Raw genomic sequence first — 20,584 nt, 5'->3', positions numbered from 1 at the left:
CAAAGGCCATAATGTCAATTCTGTCCACTTTTGAATCAACCAAACTTAGCCCATTACCCAGCACACAATAGGCTTCCAACTAATATTTGCTGAATGAAGTATGAATAAGGTATTAACAAAAACATGATTCATAGATGTCTTAGAATAAACTTACAGAGAAAGAATAAATGCCAAGGACTGCAACTTGAGAACCACCCACAGGAAGTGGAGAAAAATACGCCCATTAAGATAAGAAAATGATACTAACAGCATGTTGTTATGGATGTCAAGAGAGTTTCAAGAACTGTTGGCCAACATATTATGAAAAAAAAAATGAGCAGGTAACAAAACAATATAATCTTAATTATAGTAGGGAAAGGATGTATCACACATGCCTGGTGGATGACACAGCAAAACGTTAAAAGAGTTCTTTCTTGGTAGCAGAACTACAATGAATAAACATCTTTAAAATAAAAAAATTGTTTTATTTTGTTTCATTTTTAAAATATTTGTTTATTTGAAAGGCAGAGTAATACAAAGAGAAAGGGAGAGACACAGAGATAAGTGGTCCAAATGGCCACAACAGCTGAAGCCAAGAGCCTGAAACTCCACCGTGGTCTCCATTATTTTCAGTGTTTTAAAGGGTCTATAGGTGACAATGCCAAATATGGCTTAGAAGTTAAGAATAGAAGTCCTGGGGTCCATGATGTGGCCTAGTGGTTTAGCTACCACTTGGGACACCAGCAACCCATATGGGCAACAGTTAGAGTCCTGGCTGCTCCACTTCTGATCCAGCTCCAGATCCCTGCTAATGCACCTGGGAAGGTAGCAAAAGATGACCCAAGTGCTTTGGCCCTTGCCACCCATGTGGGAGACTCAGATGAAGCTCTAGGCTCCTAGCTTTGGCCTGGCCCAGCCCTGGCTACTGTGGCCATTTTGGGGAGTGAATGAGGGACTGAAGATCTCTTTCTCTTTTATAAATCTCAATAATTAAATAAAGAAAGTCCTTGAGGACACTGGCAATCTGGAGTTCTGAGACTAGCAGAAGGCACTTTGATCTAGAAGTTATGAGGGGAAACTACATAGGGTTTAGAACAAAGAACAGGGGCGGCAGGTGGATAACCCACCTCTATGCCTAGGATGCTTTCCCTGAAACAGTTTTGCCAGGCCAGCAACCTCTCCCTAGGCTGGTTAACCTAGAATTTATCTTCAGCACAGGCTCTCAAGGCTAACTGGCTGATTTTGTTTGGTTGTAATTAGATCAACAGAGTCCAAATGCCACATACTCTATGATTCCAGTTTTGTGACATTCTGAAAAATTTACAGTATTGAGACAGGTAACAAACAAACCACTGGTTGCCAGGTCATGGACGGCTAGGACAGAGAGTATTGGAGGGCATGAAGGAATATTTGGGGGTGAATGAAACTGTTCTACATCTTGATTGTGATGGTGGTAACATGATTATATGAATGCTTTTGTTAAAACTCACAGATCTATACAGTAAAAAGAGTAACATTTTTACATGCAAATTATACCTTTAAAATGAAAAAGAGAAGTAGCAGCAGAAAGCTTCTGCTTAGAATGTATTTACAGTGGGAAACGCTGAGACTAACAACTCTGAAGCAATGAAATAGTTAATCTCGGGCTGGAACAATGAACACATGAGAAAACCTACCTCATGCTTGCCCATGCACCACTTCTGAGTTAGAAAAGTACAAGGGGGACACTTCTCCTCACTGTGACAAGAATGATACACTGCAAAAAGAGAAAGGGAATAGTGGAAATAATTTCTAAAGAAAACCACATAAACCAAATAAAATCCATGTTATAAATAGCATGTGATGTGGAACTTAAAAAAATTTTATTTATTTTATTTGAAAGGCAGTTACAGACAAATCTTCCATCTGCTGGTTCACTTCCCAATGGCCACAATGGCTGGAGCTGGGCCAATCCAAAGTCAGGAGCCAGGGGCTGCTTCTGGGTCTCCCACGGGGATGCAGAGACCCAAGCACTTGGGCCACCTTCATTTGCCTTCCCAGGTGTATTAGTAGGGAGCTGGATCAGAAATGGAGCAACCGAGGCTTGAATTGGTGCCCATATGGGATGCTGGCATACAGGTAGTGGTATTACCTGCTTTGCTACAGTGTCAGTCCCAAGATGTAGACTTTTTTTTTTAATCTTAAAAAAAAAAATACTATTTGAAAGGCAGAGTTACAGAGAGAAGGATAGACAGAGTGAGAGAAAAATCTTCCATCTGCTGGTTCACTCCACAAATGTCTGCAATGGTTGGGGCTGGGCCAGGCCAAAGCTAGGAGCCTGGAGATTCTTCAAGGTCTCTCATGTGGGCTCAGGGGCCCAACGACTTGGGCCATCTTTTGTTGCTTTCCCAGGTGCATTAGCAGGGAGCTGGATCGGAAATGGAGCAGCTAGGTCTCAAACTGGTGCCCATGTGGGATGCCAGCATTGCTAGGCCACAACGCAAGCCCCAAGATATGGAACTTTTAAATTCAGGAGCTGGGAGTACTTTTTACTTATTTAAATTCTTTGCTCATTTTCATTTTATTTAAAAGGCAGAGAAACAGACAGTTCTTCCATTCACTGGAAGATCTAAAATAGCCACTGCTGGGCTAGGCTGAAGCCAGGAGCTTGGAACTCCATCTAGGGCTCTCCTGTGGTTGGCAGGGAGCCAAGTACTAAAGCCATAATCCACTGCCTCAGGATGCGCTTTAGCAGGAAGCTGAATCAGAAACAGAATTGCTGGCACTTGAACCAGGGACTCCAATTGGGATGCAGGTATCCCAAGCAGCATCTTAACTGCTTTATCAAACACTCACCCCAGGAGTACTTTTTAAAATGGTCATAGGAAAGTAAAAAGTTCCCGCCTTTATATCAAAGTGCTGAAGAGCTGCGTATGAGTGGGGTAAAAGAAATCCAATGGTGGTGATGAGCACAGGGGCAGATATGCCAAGATAAGCAGAGAGGGAGGTATCTCCCATTTCATCTCTTGCAGCATAGCCACATTGTCTGCACACTCTCTTGGCCCTTCTTAGATAGCAACTGCTTAAACATCTCTATTTATTCCATCTAAAATGCTTCTGATGAATCCTATCAAATTCATTACTGCTAAAAACAGCAGTTCATCAAAACTCACCCTCCACAACAAAGCCTTCCTTGTATGACTACACCCTGAGCTACCCCACATCAATGTAATAGAACACTTTGTTGCCATTAAAAATCTGTTTTGGGGGCCAGCGCTGCGGCTCACTAGGCTAATTCTCCACCTTGCGGCGCTGACACACTGGGTTCTAGTCCTGGTCGGGGTGCCGGATTCTGTCCCGGTTGCCCCTCTTCCAGGCCAGCTCTCTGCTGTGGCCAGGGAGTGCAGTGGAGGATGGCCTAAGTACTAGGGCCCTGCACCCCATGGGAGACCAGGAGAAGCACCTGGCTCCTGCCTTCGGATCAGCGCGGTGCGCTGGCGGCAGCGTGCCAGCCGTGGTGGCCATTGGAGGGTGAACCAACGGCAAAGGAAGACCTTTCTTTCTGTCTCTCTCTCTCACTGTCTACTCTGCCTGTAAAAAAAAAAAAAAAATTTGTTTTGGGACAGACAGTTCTAGAGGGTAAGATGCACACATTCTGTATAGGTGGCTGCCTCTGTCTTCTGAATCCAGTTTCTTGCTAATGCAGATCCTGGGAGGCAGCAGTGATAGCCCAAGTGGTTGTGTTTTCATCACTCATGGGAGAGACCTGGATTGAGTTCCTGGCTCCTAGTTTTGGCCTAGACCCAGCTGTTGCAGGTGTCTGTGGAATGAAATCAGCAGATGGAAGCTCTGTTTCTTAGCCTAAAAACAAACAAACAAACAAAAAAACACAACTCTATTGTAGACAAATATTTGCTGACAAGGACAGAGATTACAAATACAGTAAGACAGGGACCAAAGCTGTGGCAGAATGGGTAAAGCCGCCACCTACAGTGCTGTCATCCCATATGGGCACCAGTTCAAGTCCTGGCTGCTCCACTTCAGATCCAGCTCTCTGCTATGGCCTGGGAAAGCAGTAGAAGATGGCCCAAGTGCTTAAGCCTTCACACCCACATGAGACCTCAAAGAAGCTCCTGGCTCCTGGCTTCAGATGGGCCCAGTTCCGGCTGTTGTAGCCATCTGGAGAGTGAACCAGTGGACAGAAGACCTCTCTCTCTGTCACTCTGCCTTTCAAATAAATAAATCTTTTAACAAAACAAAACAAAAAAACAAATATAGTAAGATAAAAAAACCTATGGAACCTATGGAAAATCATTAAGTTCAGGGGTTGGTCCTGTGGCACAGCAGGTTAAGTCACTGTGATACAGCATGCCCAATGAGGGCTGGTTTGAATCCTGGCTACTCATTTCCAATTCAGCTCTCTGCTAACGCACTTGGTAGAGCAGCAAAGAATGGCTCAAGTGATTGGACCTCTGCACCCACATAGGAGACCCAAATGGAGTTCCAAGCTCCTAGTTCTGGCCTGCCCTAGCTCCTGCCATTGTAGCCATTTGGGGACTGAACAAGCAGATGAAGATGTCTGTCTATCTCTGTAACTCTCTTTCAAACAAATAAATAAACCTTAAAAAAATTAGGTTCAGTAGTATCCCACTTTTATTCTAGGAAAAAAAATGCAAATATATAATCTTGCACAGTGTTAACTGTCAGAAAGTGACACTGGGGCTGGTGCTGTGCCGCAGCGGGCTAAACCACCATTTACAGAGCCGGCATCCAATAGCGGTGCTGGTTCAAGATCCAGCTGCTCCACTTCCAATCTGCTCCCTACTAATGTGCCTGGGAAAGCAGCAGAAGATGGTCCACGTGCTTGGGCTGAGACACCCACGTGGGAGACCTAGAAGAAGCTTCTGGCTTTGGCCTGGACCCAGCCCTGGCTGTTGTGGCCATTTGGGGAATGAACCAGAGGATGGAAGATATCTCTCTTTTGTTCTCTCAGATTATTTCACATAAATATTTTATAAAAAAAGGCGTGTGGGAATTGGCATTGTGGCATAATGGGTAAAGCTGTTATTCGCAGTGCCAGCATCCCATATGAGCACTGGTTCAAGTCCCAGCTGCTCTGTTTCTGATCAAGCTCTCTGCTAATGGCCTGGGAAAACTGTAGAGGTGGTCCAAGTGCTTGGGACCCTGCACACACAGGGGAGACCCAGAAGAAGCTCCTGGCTTGTGGTTTCAGATCGGTCCACCTCTGGCCATTGCAGCCATTTGGGGAGTTAACCAGCAGATGAAATACCTCTCTCTCTGCCTTTCAAATAAATAAATCTTTTTTTTTAAAAGTGTGTGTCTATAATGGACAATTTAATTTCAATCTTTTGGTTTTGTCTCTATTTTTCTTTTTTATTTAATAAATGTATATCACTTTGTAACATCAAAAAAAAAATCAAGTTATTTTTCACTTGTAACAAGAGCCCCTGGCACAACAGGCAGCTGTCACAGCATGACTACTGAGCAGTGAAGAATCACAAAGCAGCATCCTAATGCCAGGCTATGAGCAGGCTATGAGGCAATGAGGCTATGAGGCAAGATGGGCTCACCTGGATGGTCACAGTCATGAATCCTGGCACATGTCTGGGTACACTCAGGGGGCCTCGTACCACAGGGAACTGGAGGGTAGATCACTGATGCACCACAGTGGCAAGTCAATTCATCAAAACCTGGTGGGACAGCAGGTGAGACAACACCACCTTCCATGAGTCTGGGATGTGTATATATGTTCACCGCGCGCACACTTTCTTTGCTTGTAGTTTTAGAAGAGAATTTGGGAGGGGAGGTGGGCTTTTTTTTTTTTTTTAATAAAAAGCATTTTTATTTTATTAAAGTTGAGCTGGTGGGGCTGGTGGTGTGGTGCAGCAGGTTAATTCTCTGTTTGCAGTGCCAGCATCCCCTATGGGCACCAGTTCAAGTTCTGCCTCCTCCACTTCTGATCCAGCTCCCTGCTAATGTACCTGGAAAAGCAGCGGAGGATGGCCCAAGTACCTAGGTCCCTGAACCCATATGGGAAACCCAGAAGCTCCTGGCTCCTGGCTTTGGACCAGCCCAGCCCAGCTCCGGCCATTATGGCCATCTGAGGAGTAAACCAGTGGATGGAGGACCTTTCTGTTTCTCCCTCTCTCTGTAACTCTGCCTTTCAATTAAATAACTAAATCCTTAAAAAATAAAGTTGAGCTGGTGACAAAGACATGGACAAATATGAAGTGTTCCATTTACCACTCTGAGCCTGACAACTTCCCAATACTCTTCCCGGCATGTTTCTGATTTGACTGGAGGTTTCATTAATGACTACGAGTTTTAGTATTGTAATATGAAATCTGTCAACATTGTAAAGATCTGAATAATCCAATGAATGTTTAATTCCAAATGATCAATGCATACTATTATGTATGGGTTAAAAGTACAAGAGAGATCAGTGAAATTTAATATCACAGAGAACAACAACAAAAATACTAAGTACTTCTTGAAACAAAGTTAAACTTGGTGTAATATCAAAGAATATCTACAGTTATTTGAAATTCTTTTTAATTTTTAAGATTTTATTTACTTATTTGATAAAGAGAGCAAGGTCTTCCACCTGCTGGTTCACTCCCCAGATTATCGCAACAGCAAGAGCTGTGCTGATCCAAAGCCAGGAGCCAGGAGCTTCTTCCGGGTCTCCCATGTGGGTGCAGGGTCCCAAGTGCTTGGGTCATCTTCCACTGCTTTCTCAGGCCATGGCTGAGAGCTGGATTGGATGAGGAGCAGCTGGGACTAGAACTGGTGCCCATACAGAATGCCGGCACTGCAGGCGGAGGATTAACCTACCATGCCACAGCGCTGGCCCTGAAAAAACCTTTAAAGTACACTTTCCTTTTCAAATTATCTGTGTGAAGCTGAATTTTTCAAGTATACTGCAATAGATTGAATGCAGAAGCAGCTATGAAAATCCAGTTACCTTTATCAAACTAGGCATCTACTGTTTTTACTATTTTCTTGGAAAATATAATTTTTAAAAAAAGTTACTATTATTTTTAATTAAATAAATTATTCTAAAAATATTCTCAGTTTTGGGGTCATGGTGTAGTGGGTAAAACCGCTGCCTGCAGTACTGGAATCCCACATGGCCACCAGTTTGAGTCCTGGCTGCTCCATTTCCAATCCAGCTCCCTGCTAATGTGCCTGGGAAAGCAGCGGAAGATGGCCCAAGTCCTTGGTCTCTTACACCCATGTGGTAGACACAGAAGTTCCAGGCTTCTGGTTTCAGACTGGCCCACTTCCAGCTGTTGTGGCCATTTGGGGAGTGAACCAGCAGATGGAAGCACCTCTCTCTGCCTCTGCTTCTCTTTAATTGCCTTTCAAATAATTACATATTTAAAGAAAGAAATTCTCAGTTTTCATTAGTAGTAGAGTAGACTTAGGTACATATAATTAAAATAAAAAGAACTCTTTGGTATCCTCTATCATTTCTAAAATGTATATGAGTTCTAAAACCCAAAAGTTGTCAAACTGCTGCTAAAAATACAGAGAAAGAAGAATGCTGAGGACAGAACCTAGGCAGGCAGCAGAGGAGAAATTTTTGAATGATCCAGGCCTCATTTCAAGATCATTGTTCACATTCTGCTTCATACAACCAGGGACTATAACACAGCACTAGAAAGAACATTTTTTGTGCCAACATATCTGAAATGCTAAGGCTTGGTTCAATATTCATATGAATCTAAGTAAAACAAACCCTCAAAATATATTATTTCTGATTTTCTAGAAAATTTTTATAGTAAAGACACCGACTTGCTTGCCAGCATGCCTGGCAGTTCCCACGATGACAAGGTTCTTCACACCTATGAAGACCACACCGGAGTTTCCTCCCACAAATCAAGGGACACTTGTGCTCCTTATCCTGAGAAAAGAGATTTATGTTTGTTCACACAATCATCTCTATTTTGTACTTTCCTTAAACAGCAGTAAGATGAACAAAGTCTGACATACACGGATGAACTGATGTCTGGGAAGAGCTTCAAAAAATCCAGCGATGGGCAGTATGTGAGATACGGGTGAAACAAGGCCAGTCATGAGTTAGTCACTTCTGAAACTGAGGTTGCATACTGAGGTGTCAATGTCCAAGCTTGTTTTGTCTACAGTTGAAACTCCATAAAGTAAGGGGAAGACTCTAAGCTTATGAATCTTGGTATTCAGCACAATTTATCACTCTTTACCTTGTCAATATACAAATTTTTAATATAACAATTCTGTACTTTATATACATACATAAATGTATAAATGTAATACCTTGCTACTGGTACTGTGCTATCTTGCTGCTCTATCAAATGCCAACCTCATTTTGTCTCCTGGCCTGGCTGAAGGAGTAGCACAAGAAACCTGAAGCCTAAGTTGCCAGGTACAGGCCAGGCTGTGGAAAAATCTCTGGCAGGGCCTGAGGTCTCCTGTCGTTCCTCTTTCTCCTCCATGTTACCACTGGATGCCCCAGCTGACTACCTGACCTGGCTGAGGCCTAAAACGGCCCAGCCTGTCTCTTTGCTGAGAGGGTGTGGGGACTGTGAGAGCTCTCTGACTGGTGCTTAGGTCTTTTCACAGTGATTTCCAAATCTGGGCTGCTTTCCAGAAGGCTGAAGCTTCCAAAGCCCAACCACGATGAACGGAATCTGATCATCCTAAGATAAGTCCACTTACCACACAGCATATCTCGTTACACTTGTGCCGTCCACACAACCGTTTCTTGTTACATCGCTTGTCACACATAAATGTAGCATCTGCTATGACCAATTAAAGAGAAAAGAAAAACAGAGAAAGGATATGAATATTGAGCCACCAAATAACTGAGTGATCATAGCCTGAAGAAATAAAAAGATAATAATATAAATAGATTAGTAATAGTGAAAATGCATATTAATATGTCATTTTTCACCCATCGAATGATCAAAAAATAGCAAATAGCAAGACCAATTTAATATATGGTGTGGATGAAGGTATGGAAAAAAAGGTACGCGCATACACAGAAGATGGGCATATAAACTGCTGCAGTACATATGTATATCAAAAAAGGAAGTTGCAGGCCGGTGCCGCGGCTCACTTGGCTAATCCTCTGCCTGCAGCGCTGGCACCCTGGGTTCTAGTCCCAACTGGGGCGCCGGATTCTGTCCCGGTTGCTCCTCTTCCAGTCCAGCTCTCTGCTGTGGCCCAGGAAGGCAGTGGAGGATGGCCCAAGTGCTTGGGCCCTGCACCCTCATGGGAGACCAGGAATTTGGAGCCGCAACCGGGACTAGAACCCGGGGTGCCGGCGCCGCAGGCAGAGGATTAACCTAGTGAGCTGTGGCGCCGGCTAATTCTATTTTCCACGAACCTTTTGAAGTACCCTCATATATAACCCAACTATCAAAATATAGACAATTACCTTCATCCCAGAAAATTCCCTCATGTCCCTGCCCTTTCATACCTTCACTTTTGAGACTGGTACATGGAAGCTCCTATGGAGAAAGAAAAACAAATACAGTAACGATATTAGGAATAACTGAAACAACAACTATAGTATAATGCTACATATATCACACATATTCCATATATCCTGTATTCTCTGATAGCTGCTTATTACTACCAACTAAACCTGACTGCAGCTAGCCCAATCCCTTTATTAACATGCCTCACTCACAACAAGACCTCAGGTTTACTGACTTCCCATATATAAACAGTCCTAACAATCTTTGCGGTCTGGTCTCTAAATTCACAGCAGATTAGGTAATTATAAATGATGAATGGAAACAGGGCTGCTAAAGGTATGCAAAACAAATATAATTATTGGACAGGGTACAGACAGAAGAAGCCATAAAAAGCAAATGTTAAGAACTAAAAATAGGGGCTAACACTATGGCATAGTGGGCTAAGCCTCTGCCTGAGGCACCAGCATTTCATATAGGTGCTGGTTCGAGTCCCACCTGCTCCACTTCCAATCCAGCTCTCTGCTATGCCCTGGGAAAGCCACGGAAGATGGCCCAACTCCTTGGGCCCCTGCACCCACATAAGGTTTCTGGAAGAACTTCCTGGCTCCTGGCTTCAGATCAGCTCAGCTTTGGCCGTTGCAGCCATTTGAGAAGTGAATCAGCACATGAAAGACCTTTCTCTCTGCCTCTCAAATAAATAAATAAATAAATAAATCTTAAGGGAAAAAAAGAGAAAGAACTAAAAATAGGTAACAGTCTGGTGCCACTTACCACAGAGGTGAACATCTCTACACCCTCAGGGGCACCCTGACCATACCAACAAACTGTAGCAAAGTGAACCAGCAGCTCCTTGGCCTCTGAAGTTTTATTACTGTGGTTTCAAATATGTGAGTGGCCCCATGGGTCTATCACATGTAATTGTACTGAGGCATGATCCCAAAGAGCATGTAGCCAGGCTGGTGTGGAGGGACTGAGTCCAGCAGTGAAATGAGCTTGGCTGGCTGTCCAGCAGCATCTACACCTGAATTTCACTTTGATATAATTTACAAGTTGCTATCTACCCAAAAACATCCCTTCTTGTAAAAATGACTGAGGAAAAAAGCAGCCACAAGATTTGGTAACAGATGTGAAGAAGTCTGAGAAATTGAACGTTGTCAGTGAAAAAAATACACATTTTAGATAAAACATGAGTTAGCTGAGATTGAAGATAAGAAAAAGTTCCCTATGTGCTCTTTATAGATTGAAATTGCTTGAGTAAATGTGCCTGTCAATACCAGTAATGGACACTACACAAGAAATTACATGGTGGAGTGGTATCTAAAAATGTGAGGAAAGACAGAACTCCCACTAATCCCTGTACATGAATTACCAATAAAAACTTGGCGCATTCTTTATAAGGGGTACTAAGAGAGAGCATACAAAAATGCACAGACTCCCCACCAAAGTGATGAAAACAACCTTTGAGGTTTTAAGAAATGTTTCATTTATCTGGAAAACTCACTTATGTGGAAAAGCTCATTCCATTACAAAAAGTATTCATGCAAAACCTAGTTAAACAATGAGGCACACCAGGTTCTAGTCCCGGTCAGGGCGCTGGATTCTGTCCCGGTTGCCCCTCTTCCAGGCCAACTCTCTGCTGTGACCTGGTAAGGCAGTGGAGGATGGCCCAAGTGCTTGGGCCCTGCACCCCATGGGAGACCAGGAGAAGCACCTGGCTCCTGCCTTTGGATTAGCGCGGTGCACTGGCCACAGCGCACCAGCTGTGGCGGCTATTGGAGGGTAAACCAACGGCAAAAGGAAGACCTTTCTCTCTGTCTCTCTCTCTCACTATCCACTCTGCCTGTCAAAACAAACAAACAAACAAACAAACAAAAAAAACACAACAACTCATACTGGTAATGATTGGGCTCTTCTAGCAATTATATAAGACTTTACTCCAAAATATACATGGCTTTTCAAGAATACACTCACTGCCATGGGGTCCACTATTTGAGGCAGTGAGGACAAAGAAGAAAGAACACAGAGGAAGGGACTGCAGAGCAGAAAAAGTAAATTGACAGCAGCGCTCTCTGGTTTACCCATCCCAGCTTTGTAATTTTTGTTCAAAAAGAGCAACTTGGGGCATTGCTAAATTAATGATTAATCAATCGCACAGCTTTTAATTTGGCATTTATGAAGTAAAAAGTGGCCCTGTACTCCATATTCAAAATACCTCCATTGCCCCATATATACTGTGATTTCTGATGGAAAAAAAACCCTCATAGAATATACAACTTTTGTCTCATAAATTATATCACTTTTACATCTTTTCCCTTTTTATCCTTAAGTCTACTATTAACTTCCAATTTATGGAATCATTATCAAGTTGGTAAAGCTGCCTAGACCTTGGGCTACATTTAACCAATAGAACTAACTATCCAGAATTCACATCCAATGCTCAGTATGTTCCACACACTGGGTCACCCTAGGACTTCCACAGGAAGACTTCCTGCCTCTTCTCATTACAGACACAGGAATGGGCACTTACTCTAACCCCTTTATAACATCAAATCAAATCAAAACTACCTAGAGTAGAAAGTAGAAACTGACAAAACAGCTGTACAGTGAAGAATTAACATTACCCAAACGGGTCTGGCCTTTGCACTTGGCTTCTGAGAGGCAGTGTCTAGGCTTTACGGACGCCATGCCTGTTAGGAATGTCACTGTGGCCTTGCATCGCTAGGTGGTCTTCTACTACTACTACTACTACTACTGAGTTGTCAGCAGGCTGGTCATACTGAATAGTCTTAGAGTAGACTTCTGGAGATTGGAGCCCGAGATCAGACACATGGGCAGTCAAACCTATGTCCTCAATCAAGCTCCAATTAAAAACTCTGAACACGCATGCTTGAGTGTTTCCCAGGCTGGCAATCTTCCATATCATCCTACGCTGACATGGGAAAAGTAATGCTGTCCTGACTCCACAGGGAGAAGACAAGTGAAACTCCACATGTACTTTCATGGAGTCTGGAGTCTGCTCTTGGTTCAATTTAATCTATCTTTTCCTTATAATAAAACCATAACCATGTTTTTATTCAGTAAGTTTGGTGAATCTTTCCACCAAATTATAAAGCCTTGAGGGTGGTCTTGGGGACCATGGAACTTGTAGCTGGTATCCAAGGTGGATAGTCCTATAGATTGTTCTAATTTAGCAGTTATCTAAACTCTTGCACTGGGTGTCAGAAGTGAGGGCAGTGTGTGGACTGGGTTTCCTTTTTTTTTTTTATTCAAAGGGCAGAAATATATAGAGAGAGACAATGAGAGAGATCTTCCATCTGCTGGTTTACTCCCCAAATGGCCACAATGGCCAGGGCTGGGACAGACTGAAGCCAGCAGCCAGCTTCTTCCAGGCCTCCTACATGGGTGCTGGAGCCCAAGTACTTGGCCCATACTCTGCTGCTTTCCCAGTCTATTAGCTGGGAGCTGGATCAGAAGTGGAGAAGCCAGGACTCAATAAAGGATGCTGGGGCCGGCGCTGTGGCTCACCAGGCTAATCCTCCGCCTTGCGGCGCCGGCACACCGGGTTCTAGTCCCGGTCGGGGCGCCGGATTCTGTCCCGGTTGCCCCTCTTCCAGGCCAGCCCTCTGCTGTGGCCAGGGAGTGCAGTGGAGGATGGCCCAGGTGCTTGGGTCCTGCACTCCATGGGAGACCAGGAAAAGCACCTGGCTCCTGGCTCCTGCCATCGGATCAGCGCGGTGCGCTGGCCGCAGCGCGCCGGCCGCGGCGGCCATTGGAGGGTGAACCAACGGCAAAGGAAGACCTTTCTCTCTGTCTCTCTCTCTCACTGTCCACTCTGCCTGTCAAAAAAAAAAAAAAAAAAAAAAAAAAAAAAAAAGGATGCTGGGATTGCAGGTGGTGGCTTTGCCCGCTACACCTTGGCACTGGACCGTCTTCTTAGTTAGCTAACTCCTTGCAACAGAGCCACTGTTCCTCTTTTCAGGCACTGAGCATCATCACACTTGTATTTAGCAGATCTATTCGCATCTGTCCTACTCCCACTATGGGTTTCTGAGACAGGAGAACTGCATACCTACATCATGTAACTGGCCCACAGTATGTATCAGTATGTATTAGCTGGATTCAGTGAATCATACATAATATGGAAATAGAACTGAGGTTCACCGATGGCAACAACTCTAGCATTGTTTGGATTTACCTTTGTTCTGAAAGAGCATCTGCAGGAAATAACTGATGTGCGAGAACATGGTCCACAGTCTCCTTCATGGCAGAACTTTTCACAGGTATGAATGAAATCTTTAATAAAAATGAAAAGAGGAGTGAAATTTACTACTCATTTTCATGTTCCCCAAATCACTGGCCACACTGGTCTTCCACCTCTCGTCCCTGCAATTCCAGAATCAGAGTTGAGGGAAGAAGGACACAGTTGATGTTTCTTTCCCAGTCATCCCTTCAACTGCAGGCTTGGCCGCTTCTGGTAAGAACAGATCCCAGCACAATCACTGGAACATGCTGTGACGTAATGGTATTTTCCCCAAGTAAAAGAACAGATTTTCTTTCTTTAGGCCGTAAGCCTCCAGATCTAAGATTTAGATCTCCCTAAAACTGAAGCCCTGGATAATGTCACTGATATACTCTTGATTCTGAAAGCCAGCTGAGGATCACAAAGAATCTGTAATTTCACAGATGTTCACTCGGCTAAACTAAATTTAGGGCAAGTCTTGTTTTAAGGACCCCTTGGGGATCTTTTTTTTTGACTACCATTCACATGATGCATTTTTCCATCCTTTAACTTTTTACTTCTTTCTTTAGCTCTAAAGTTTCTCTGTTCAAGATAGCATGGAATTAGACTTTTAAAATACAGTCTGAAAAAAAATTCTCTGCTTTGGTTCATTTAACTCACTCACATTTATTTATTTTTTTAAACAAACATCTTTTAGTTCACTTCCATAAAGTTTTTTTTCTTTAAAGATTTATTTATTTATTTGAAAGGCAGAGTTACAAAGAGGCTGAGGCGGGGCGTGGGGGGGGTAGGGGAAGAGAGAGAGAGAGAGAGAGAGAAAGAGAGAGAGGTCTTCCATCTGCTGGTTTACTCCTCAAATGTCCACAACAGCCACAGCTGGGCCAATCCGAAGCCAGGAGCCAGAAGCTTTCTCTGGGTCTCCCACGTGGGTGTAGGGGCCCAAGCACTTGGGCCATCCTCACCACCTTTCCCAGGTCATAGCAGAAAGCTGAATCAGAAGAGGAGCAGCTGGAACTAGAACTGGTGCCCATATGGGATGCCGGCACCACAGGCAGAGGATTAAAAGTATTGCGCCACAGCACTGGCCCTACTGTGCTTTTTTAAGTTATTTTCTTAATGGTTGCTGTCGTACGTACCACAAACATCCCAGTAGAAGCTAATCCAGACTTAAATCCAGTGAGATATTGAAGCTTCACTCCTATGTGAGGTGACTTCAAAAAGTTCATGGAAAATGGAATTAAAAGACAAACATAAAAATACAAACTTTCTTCTCGATATAAATCCTATCAAGTTCAAAACACCTGCAAGTGACACTTGGAAGTGACAATCAAGCCATTTAGCCCATTGTGAAGGAACTGAGGGTCCTGGGAATTTAACCATGCCAATGTAGGTTTTTTACATTATTAAATGAAGAAAAATGGGTGCTTTTAAAAATTTTTTATGTTTAGGAAACAAAAGAGTCAGGAGGAGCCCTATCAGACGTTTGAAGGTTTTCCTTTGAAGCTATGGCACCTGCCCTTGTTTAATGAAAGGAATGAGCAGGAGCATTACTATAATGAAGAAGAACTAGACATTCTTCTGTTAAAACTTGGGCTTTCTCAAAACACTCTCATAATAAGCGAAGTTATTGTTCCTTGGCCCTCCAGAAAGTCTACAAGCAAAACACTGTTGTGATGACCGCTACTCTTGACCAGTCCACTTCTGCCTTGATTGGACTATTTCCACCTCTTGGTAGCTGTTGCTTTGACTGTGCTTCGTTTTCAGGGTTGTACTAGTAAAGTAATGCTTCATCTCCTGTTACAGTTCTTCAAAGAAATGCTTTAGGATCTTGATCCCATTCATTTAGAATTTCCACTGAAAGCTCTGCTCTTGAATGTAGCCGATATGAATGCTACAGTCTTGGCACCCATCAAATAGAAAGTTTGGGACCGGCCTTCTGGCAAAGTCAGTAAAGTTGCTGCTTGCAATGCTGGCGTCCCATATGGGCACTGGTTTGAGTTCCAGCAGCTCCACTTCTGATCCAGCTCCCTGCTCAACTGCCTGGGAAAGCAGTGGAGGATGGCCCAAGTGCTTGGGCCCCTATACCCATGTGGGAGATCCACAAGAAACTCCTGGCTCTGCTTGGCCCAGCCCTGGGTGTTGTGGCTATTTGGGAAGTGAACCAACAGATGGAAGATCTCTTTCTGTCTCTCCCTCCCTCTGTGTAACTTTGTCTTTTTACCAATCCAAAGCCAGGAGCCAGGAGCTTCTTCTGGGTCTCCCATGACGGTGCAGAGGCCCAAGGACTTGGCCCATTTTCTACTGCTTTCCTGGGCCATAGCAGAGCTGGATCGGAAGTGGAGCAGCTGGGACTTGAACGGGCACCCATATGGGATGCCAGTACTGCAGGCAGTGGCTTTATCTGCTATGCCACAGCACTGGCCCTGGCCTTTCAAATAAATAGATTCTAAAAAAAATGAAAGCAGTTCAATTTTTCAAGCCAAACCAAGTGATATGTCTATATTGTTGGCCATTGTTTGTGCAGTTAACTGTCAGTTCCCTCTTTTTTTAAAGATTTACTTATTTATTTGAAAGGCTGAGTTAGAGAGGGACAGGCAGAGGCAGAGGCAGAGAGAGAATTCTTCCATCTGTTGGTTCATTCCCCAAATGACTATTAATGTCCAGGGTTGGGCCAGACTGAAGCCAAGAGCCAGGAGCTTATTATTGGGTCTCCCATGTGGGTGCAGGGGCCCACTGGGCCATCTGCTGCTGCTTTCCCAGGAGCATTAGCAGGGAGCTGGATCAGAAGTATAACAGCTAGGACTCAAACCAGCGCCCATATGCGATGCAGGCATTGCAGATGGTGGCTTAACCTGCTATGCCACAGCAACAGCCCCTAACTGTCGGCTCTCTTTAATTGGCACATAAGCTAGATGGATTTTTTCCTTGTCAACTAAAGTGGATGGTCTGTTGCTACGGGCTTCATCTTCAAAATTGTCTCGTCCCTTCTTAAAACGAATTATTCATTATAAACTGATTTCTTTGTCACAATTTTCCCCATAAACTTTATTATTTTTCTTCCTTTTTTTTTTTTTTGTGGACCCTGTTTATTAACTGACTGGAAAACCAGACACCTCAGCAGTCCAGGAGGGACTGGAAGGGCTTAATCTTCCCAGTCTTTGCCAGCCTCTAGCCTTCCCTGCCCTTCTTGGAGTTCTTCACGCGGCCTGGGAGGTCACTCCTATAAGAGTGCAGGGAGAAGTCAATGTGCCTCTGGGAGTCCTGGTGCATGATGAAGGACAGGATGTTCACCACCTACTTGTGGACCCTGATATGGCACTGGCAGATTAGCATGCAGGCATGGTGGATGAACTTGGCAGGGCCTGGCCTGAAGATCTGGGTCTGCACACGCCCCTCCAAGAAATCCTCCATCTTCAAGCCCAGGATGCAATCCAGCTTTATGTTATCCTTGTCCAGCATCCCGAAGTAGACCAGCTGCTGCAGCAGGATGTTGCCTTCCAACAGCCACTGTGGGGCCTTCTGGTCCAGTGTCAGCAGCTCCCCGGCAGCCTTGTGGATCTCAGCCAGGTAAATTTGACCCTCCGCACATCACGCTTGTTCTAGAGCCCATACTTGCAGATCAGCTTCAGTTCTTGGTTGAAGCAGAACTTCTTGAAGTGTCACATTAAATTTTGTAACAAACCCAGCTCCAGGCCACTGGCGTGTTGGCTCTATCTATTGGTCTGTGCCTAAATGAAAGATCCCATAAGTGCAAAAGGGCTGTCCCTATAAACTTTCTGTAAAGCATCAGTAATTTCACCATTCTTTTCTTTTGTTAACAGAGAGACAGAGGCAGAGGCAGAGGCAGAGAGAGAGAGAGAGAGACAGGTCTTCCATCTGCTGGTTTACTTCCTAGATGGCTGCAATAGCTGGAGCTGGGCCAATCTGAAGCCAGGAGCCAGGAGCTTCTTCCCAGTCTCCCACGTGGGTTCAGGGACCCAATCACTTGAGCCATCTTCCACTGCTTTCCCAGGCCATAGCAGAGAACTGGATCGGAAGTGGAGCAGCCAGGATTCAGAGTGGTGCCCATGTGAGATGCCAGCACTGCAGGTGGTGGCTTTACCCACTACGCCACAGTGCTGTCCCAGTAATTTCACCATTCTTCCACTAAGTTTAACTTATATTTATTTTATGTTCTTGCATCAATTTTAACAGGATTCACATTGGTCTGTTAAGGGTTCTTTTTCAACTGACATCTTACCTTTCTTAGTGCCTCGAACTAGATCTCCTTGGACATATTATAAAAATTTAGCATTGGCCGGCGCTGCGGCTCACTAGGCTAATCCTCCGCCTTGCAGCACCGGCACACCGGGTTCTAGTCCCGGTTGGGGCACCGGATTCTGTCCTGGTTGTCCCTCTTCCAGGCCAGCTCTCTGCTGTGGCCAGGGAGTACAGTGGAGGATGGCCCAAGTGCTTGGGCCCTGCACCCCATGGGAGACCAGGATAAGTACCTGGCTCCTGCCATCGGATCAGCGCGGTGCACTGGCCACAGCGCGCTGGCCACGGTGGCCATTGGAGGGTGAACCAACGGCAAAAGGAAGACCTTTCTGTCTGTCTCTCTCACTGTCCACTCTGCCTGTCCAAAAAAAAAAAAAAAAAAAAAAAAAAAAAAAAATTAGCATAGAGGTCAACGTTACGGTGCAGTGGGTTCAGCTGTCACCTGCAATGCCAGAATTCCATATGAGCTCCAGTTTGAGTCCTGGCTGCTCTACTTCCAATCCAGCACCCTGTTAATGTACCTGGGAAAGCAGATGAGGATAGCCCAAGTACTTGAGCCTTTGCCATCCAGACTCCTGGCTTTTGCCTGGCTCAGTCCAGACCATTGTGTCCACTTTGAGGAGTGAGTCAACAGATGGGAAGATCCCTTTCTTTGTAACTCTGCCTTTTAAATAAATCAATCTTTTAAATATATATGTATATTACATTTTTATGTTTTTTCCTTCCAAAGAAACCTTTTATTTAATGAATACAAATTTCTTAAGTACAACTTTAGGAATATAGTTATTCTTCCCACCACACCTACCCTCCCAATCCCATTCTCCATTAAGATTCATTTTCAATTAACTTTATACACAGAAGACCAACTCTATATTAAGTAAAGATTTCAACAATTTGCACACACACACACACACACACACACAGAGAACAAGTTTTAGAGTTAATTCTCATAATACAACTCACTGGGGACAGAAGTCCTGCATGGGAAGCACATGCACAATGACTCCTTTTCTTTTTTTTTCTTTTTCTTTTTTTTTTTTTTTTTGACAGGCAGAGTGGACAGTGAGAGAGAGAGACAGAGAGAAAGGTCTTCCTTTGCTGTTGGTTCACCCTCCAATGGCTGCCGCGGCCGGCACGCTGCGGCCGGCGCACTGCGCTGATCCGATGGCAGGAGCCAGGAGCCAGGTGCTTTTCCTGGTCTCCCATGGGGTGCAGGGCCCAAGCACTTGGGCCATCCTCCACTGCACTCCCTGGCCACAGCAGAGAGCTGGCCTGGAAGAGGGGCAACCGGGACAGAATCCGGCGCCCCGACCGGGACTAGAACCTGGTGTGCCGGCGCCGCTAGGCGGAGGATTAGCCTAGTGAGCCGCAGCGCCGGCCTCCTTTTCTTAATTTAACAATTTTTATTTATTTATTTTTTATTTTATTTATTTATTTTTTTGACAGCCAGAGTAGACAGTGAGAGAGAGAGAGAGAGAGACAGAGAGAAAGGTCTTCCTTTGCTGTTGGTTCACCCTCCAATGGCCGCCGTGGCCAGCACGCTGCGGCTGGCACACCGCGCTGATCCGATGGCAGGAGCCAGGTACTTATCCTGATCTCCCTTGGGGTGCAGGGCCCAAGCACTTGGGACATTCTCCACTGCACTCCCTGGCCACAGCAGACAGCAGGCCTGGAAGAGGGGCAACCGGGACAGAATCCGGTGCCCCTACCGGGACTAGAACCTGGTGTGCCGGCGCCGCTAGGTGGAGGATTAGCCTAGTGAGCTGCGGCGCTGGCCTAATTTAACAATTAACACTCTTATGTATGACATCAGTGATCAACCAAGGCTCTTGACATGAGCTGCCAAGGTTATGGAAGCCTTTTGAATCCATAGTCTCCACTGTATTTAGACAAGGCCATAAGCAGAATGCAAATTTGCTCTTCCCTTCAGAGAAAAGTACATCCTTCTTTGATGGCCACTTCTTATCACTGGGGTCTCTCTCACAGAGATCCTTCATGTAGGACATTTTTTTTTTTTTTTTACCAGTGTCTTGGCTTTCCACTCCTGAAATGCTCTCATGGGGTCTTCAGCAAGACTGGAGTGTTTTATGGGCTGATTCTGAGGTCAGAGTGCTGTTTAAAGTGATTGTCATTCTATGAATCTGCTGTGTGGACTGCTTCCCATGTTGGAACATTCTTCCCTTTTTAATTCTATTATTGGCCGGTGCCGCGGCTCACTAGGCTAATTCTCCGCCTAGCGGTGCCGGCACACCGGGTTCTGGTCCCGGTTGGGGCACCGGATTCTGTCCCGGTTGCCCCTCTTCCAGGCCAGCCCTCTGCTGTGGCCAGGGAGTGCAGTGGAGGATGGCCCAGGTGCTTGGGCCCTGCACACCATGGGAGACCAGGAAAAGCACCTGGCTCCTGGCTCCTGCCATCGGATCAGTGCGGTGCGCCGGCCGCGGCGGCCATTGGAGGGTGAACCAACGGCAAAGGAAGACCTTTCTCTCTGTCTCTCTCTCTCTCACTATCCACTCTGCCTGTCAAAAAAAAAAAAAAATTCTATTATTACCAGACATTTGATCTTATTTATATGATCCCTTTAATAATTAATCCTATCTATTTGATCATTCTAACCAAATCAATTTTATAAAAATTAGTATGAATTTAT

General features: G+C 44.8%; 1 protein-coding gene across 2 annotated transcripts in view; it reads right to left on the bottom strand.

Moving 5' to 3' along the window:
* NFX1 (nuclear transcription factor, X-box binding 1) overlaps window positions 1-20,584 on the bottom strand; it is a 69,000-nt gene that overhangs the window by 15,399 nt on the left and 33,017 nt on the right. The window contains exons 10-15 of one of the 2 annotated variants that reach the window (XM_070053311.2): window positions 13,636-13,733; window positions 9,440-9,470; window positions 8,677-8,756; window positions 7,777-7,885; window positions 5,550-5,669; window positions 1,656-1,735 (exon numbers count right to left, since the gene is read on the bottom strand). In XM_070053311.2, the coding sequence (XP_069909412.1) occupies window positions 1,656-1,735; window positions 5,550-5,669; window positions 7,777-7,885; window positions 8,677-8,756; window positions 9,440-9,470; window positions 13,636-13,733 (518 nt within the window). Of the gene's footprint in view, window positions 1-1,655; window positions 1,736-5,549; window positions 5,670-7,776; window positions 7,886-8,676; window positions 8,760-9,439; window positions 9,471-13,635; window positions 13,734-20,584 lie in introns of both variants that reach the window. The other variant, XM_070053310.2, reaches the window with a different exon arrangement.

This window comes from Oryctolagus cuniculus, chromosome 1 (assembly GCF_051225735.1).
Source record: "Oryctolagus cuniculus isolate XC-2025 breed Fujian yellow rabbit chromosome 1, ASM5122573v1, whole genome shotgun sequence".
Taxonomy (NCBI): Eukaryota; Metazoa; Chordata; class Mammalia; order Lagomorpha; family Leporidae; genus Oryctolagus; species Oryctolagus cuniculus.
Note: the sequence above shows the minus strand (reverse complement) of the source record. Positions and strands in the feature narration are given on the sequence as shown.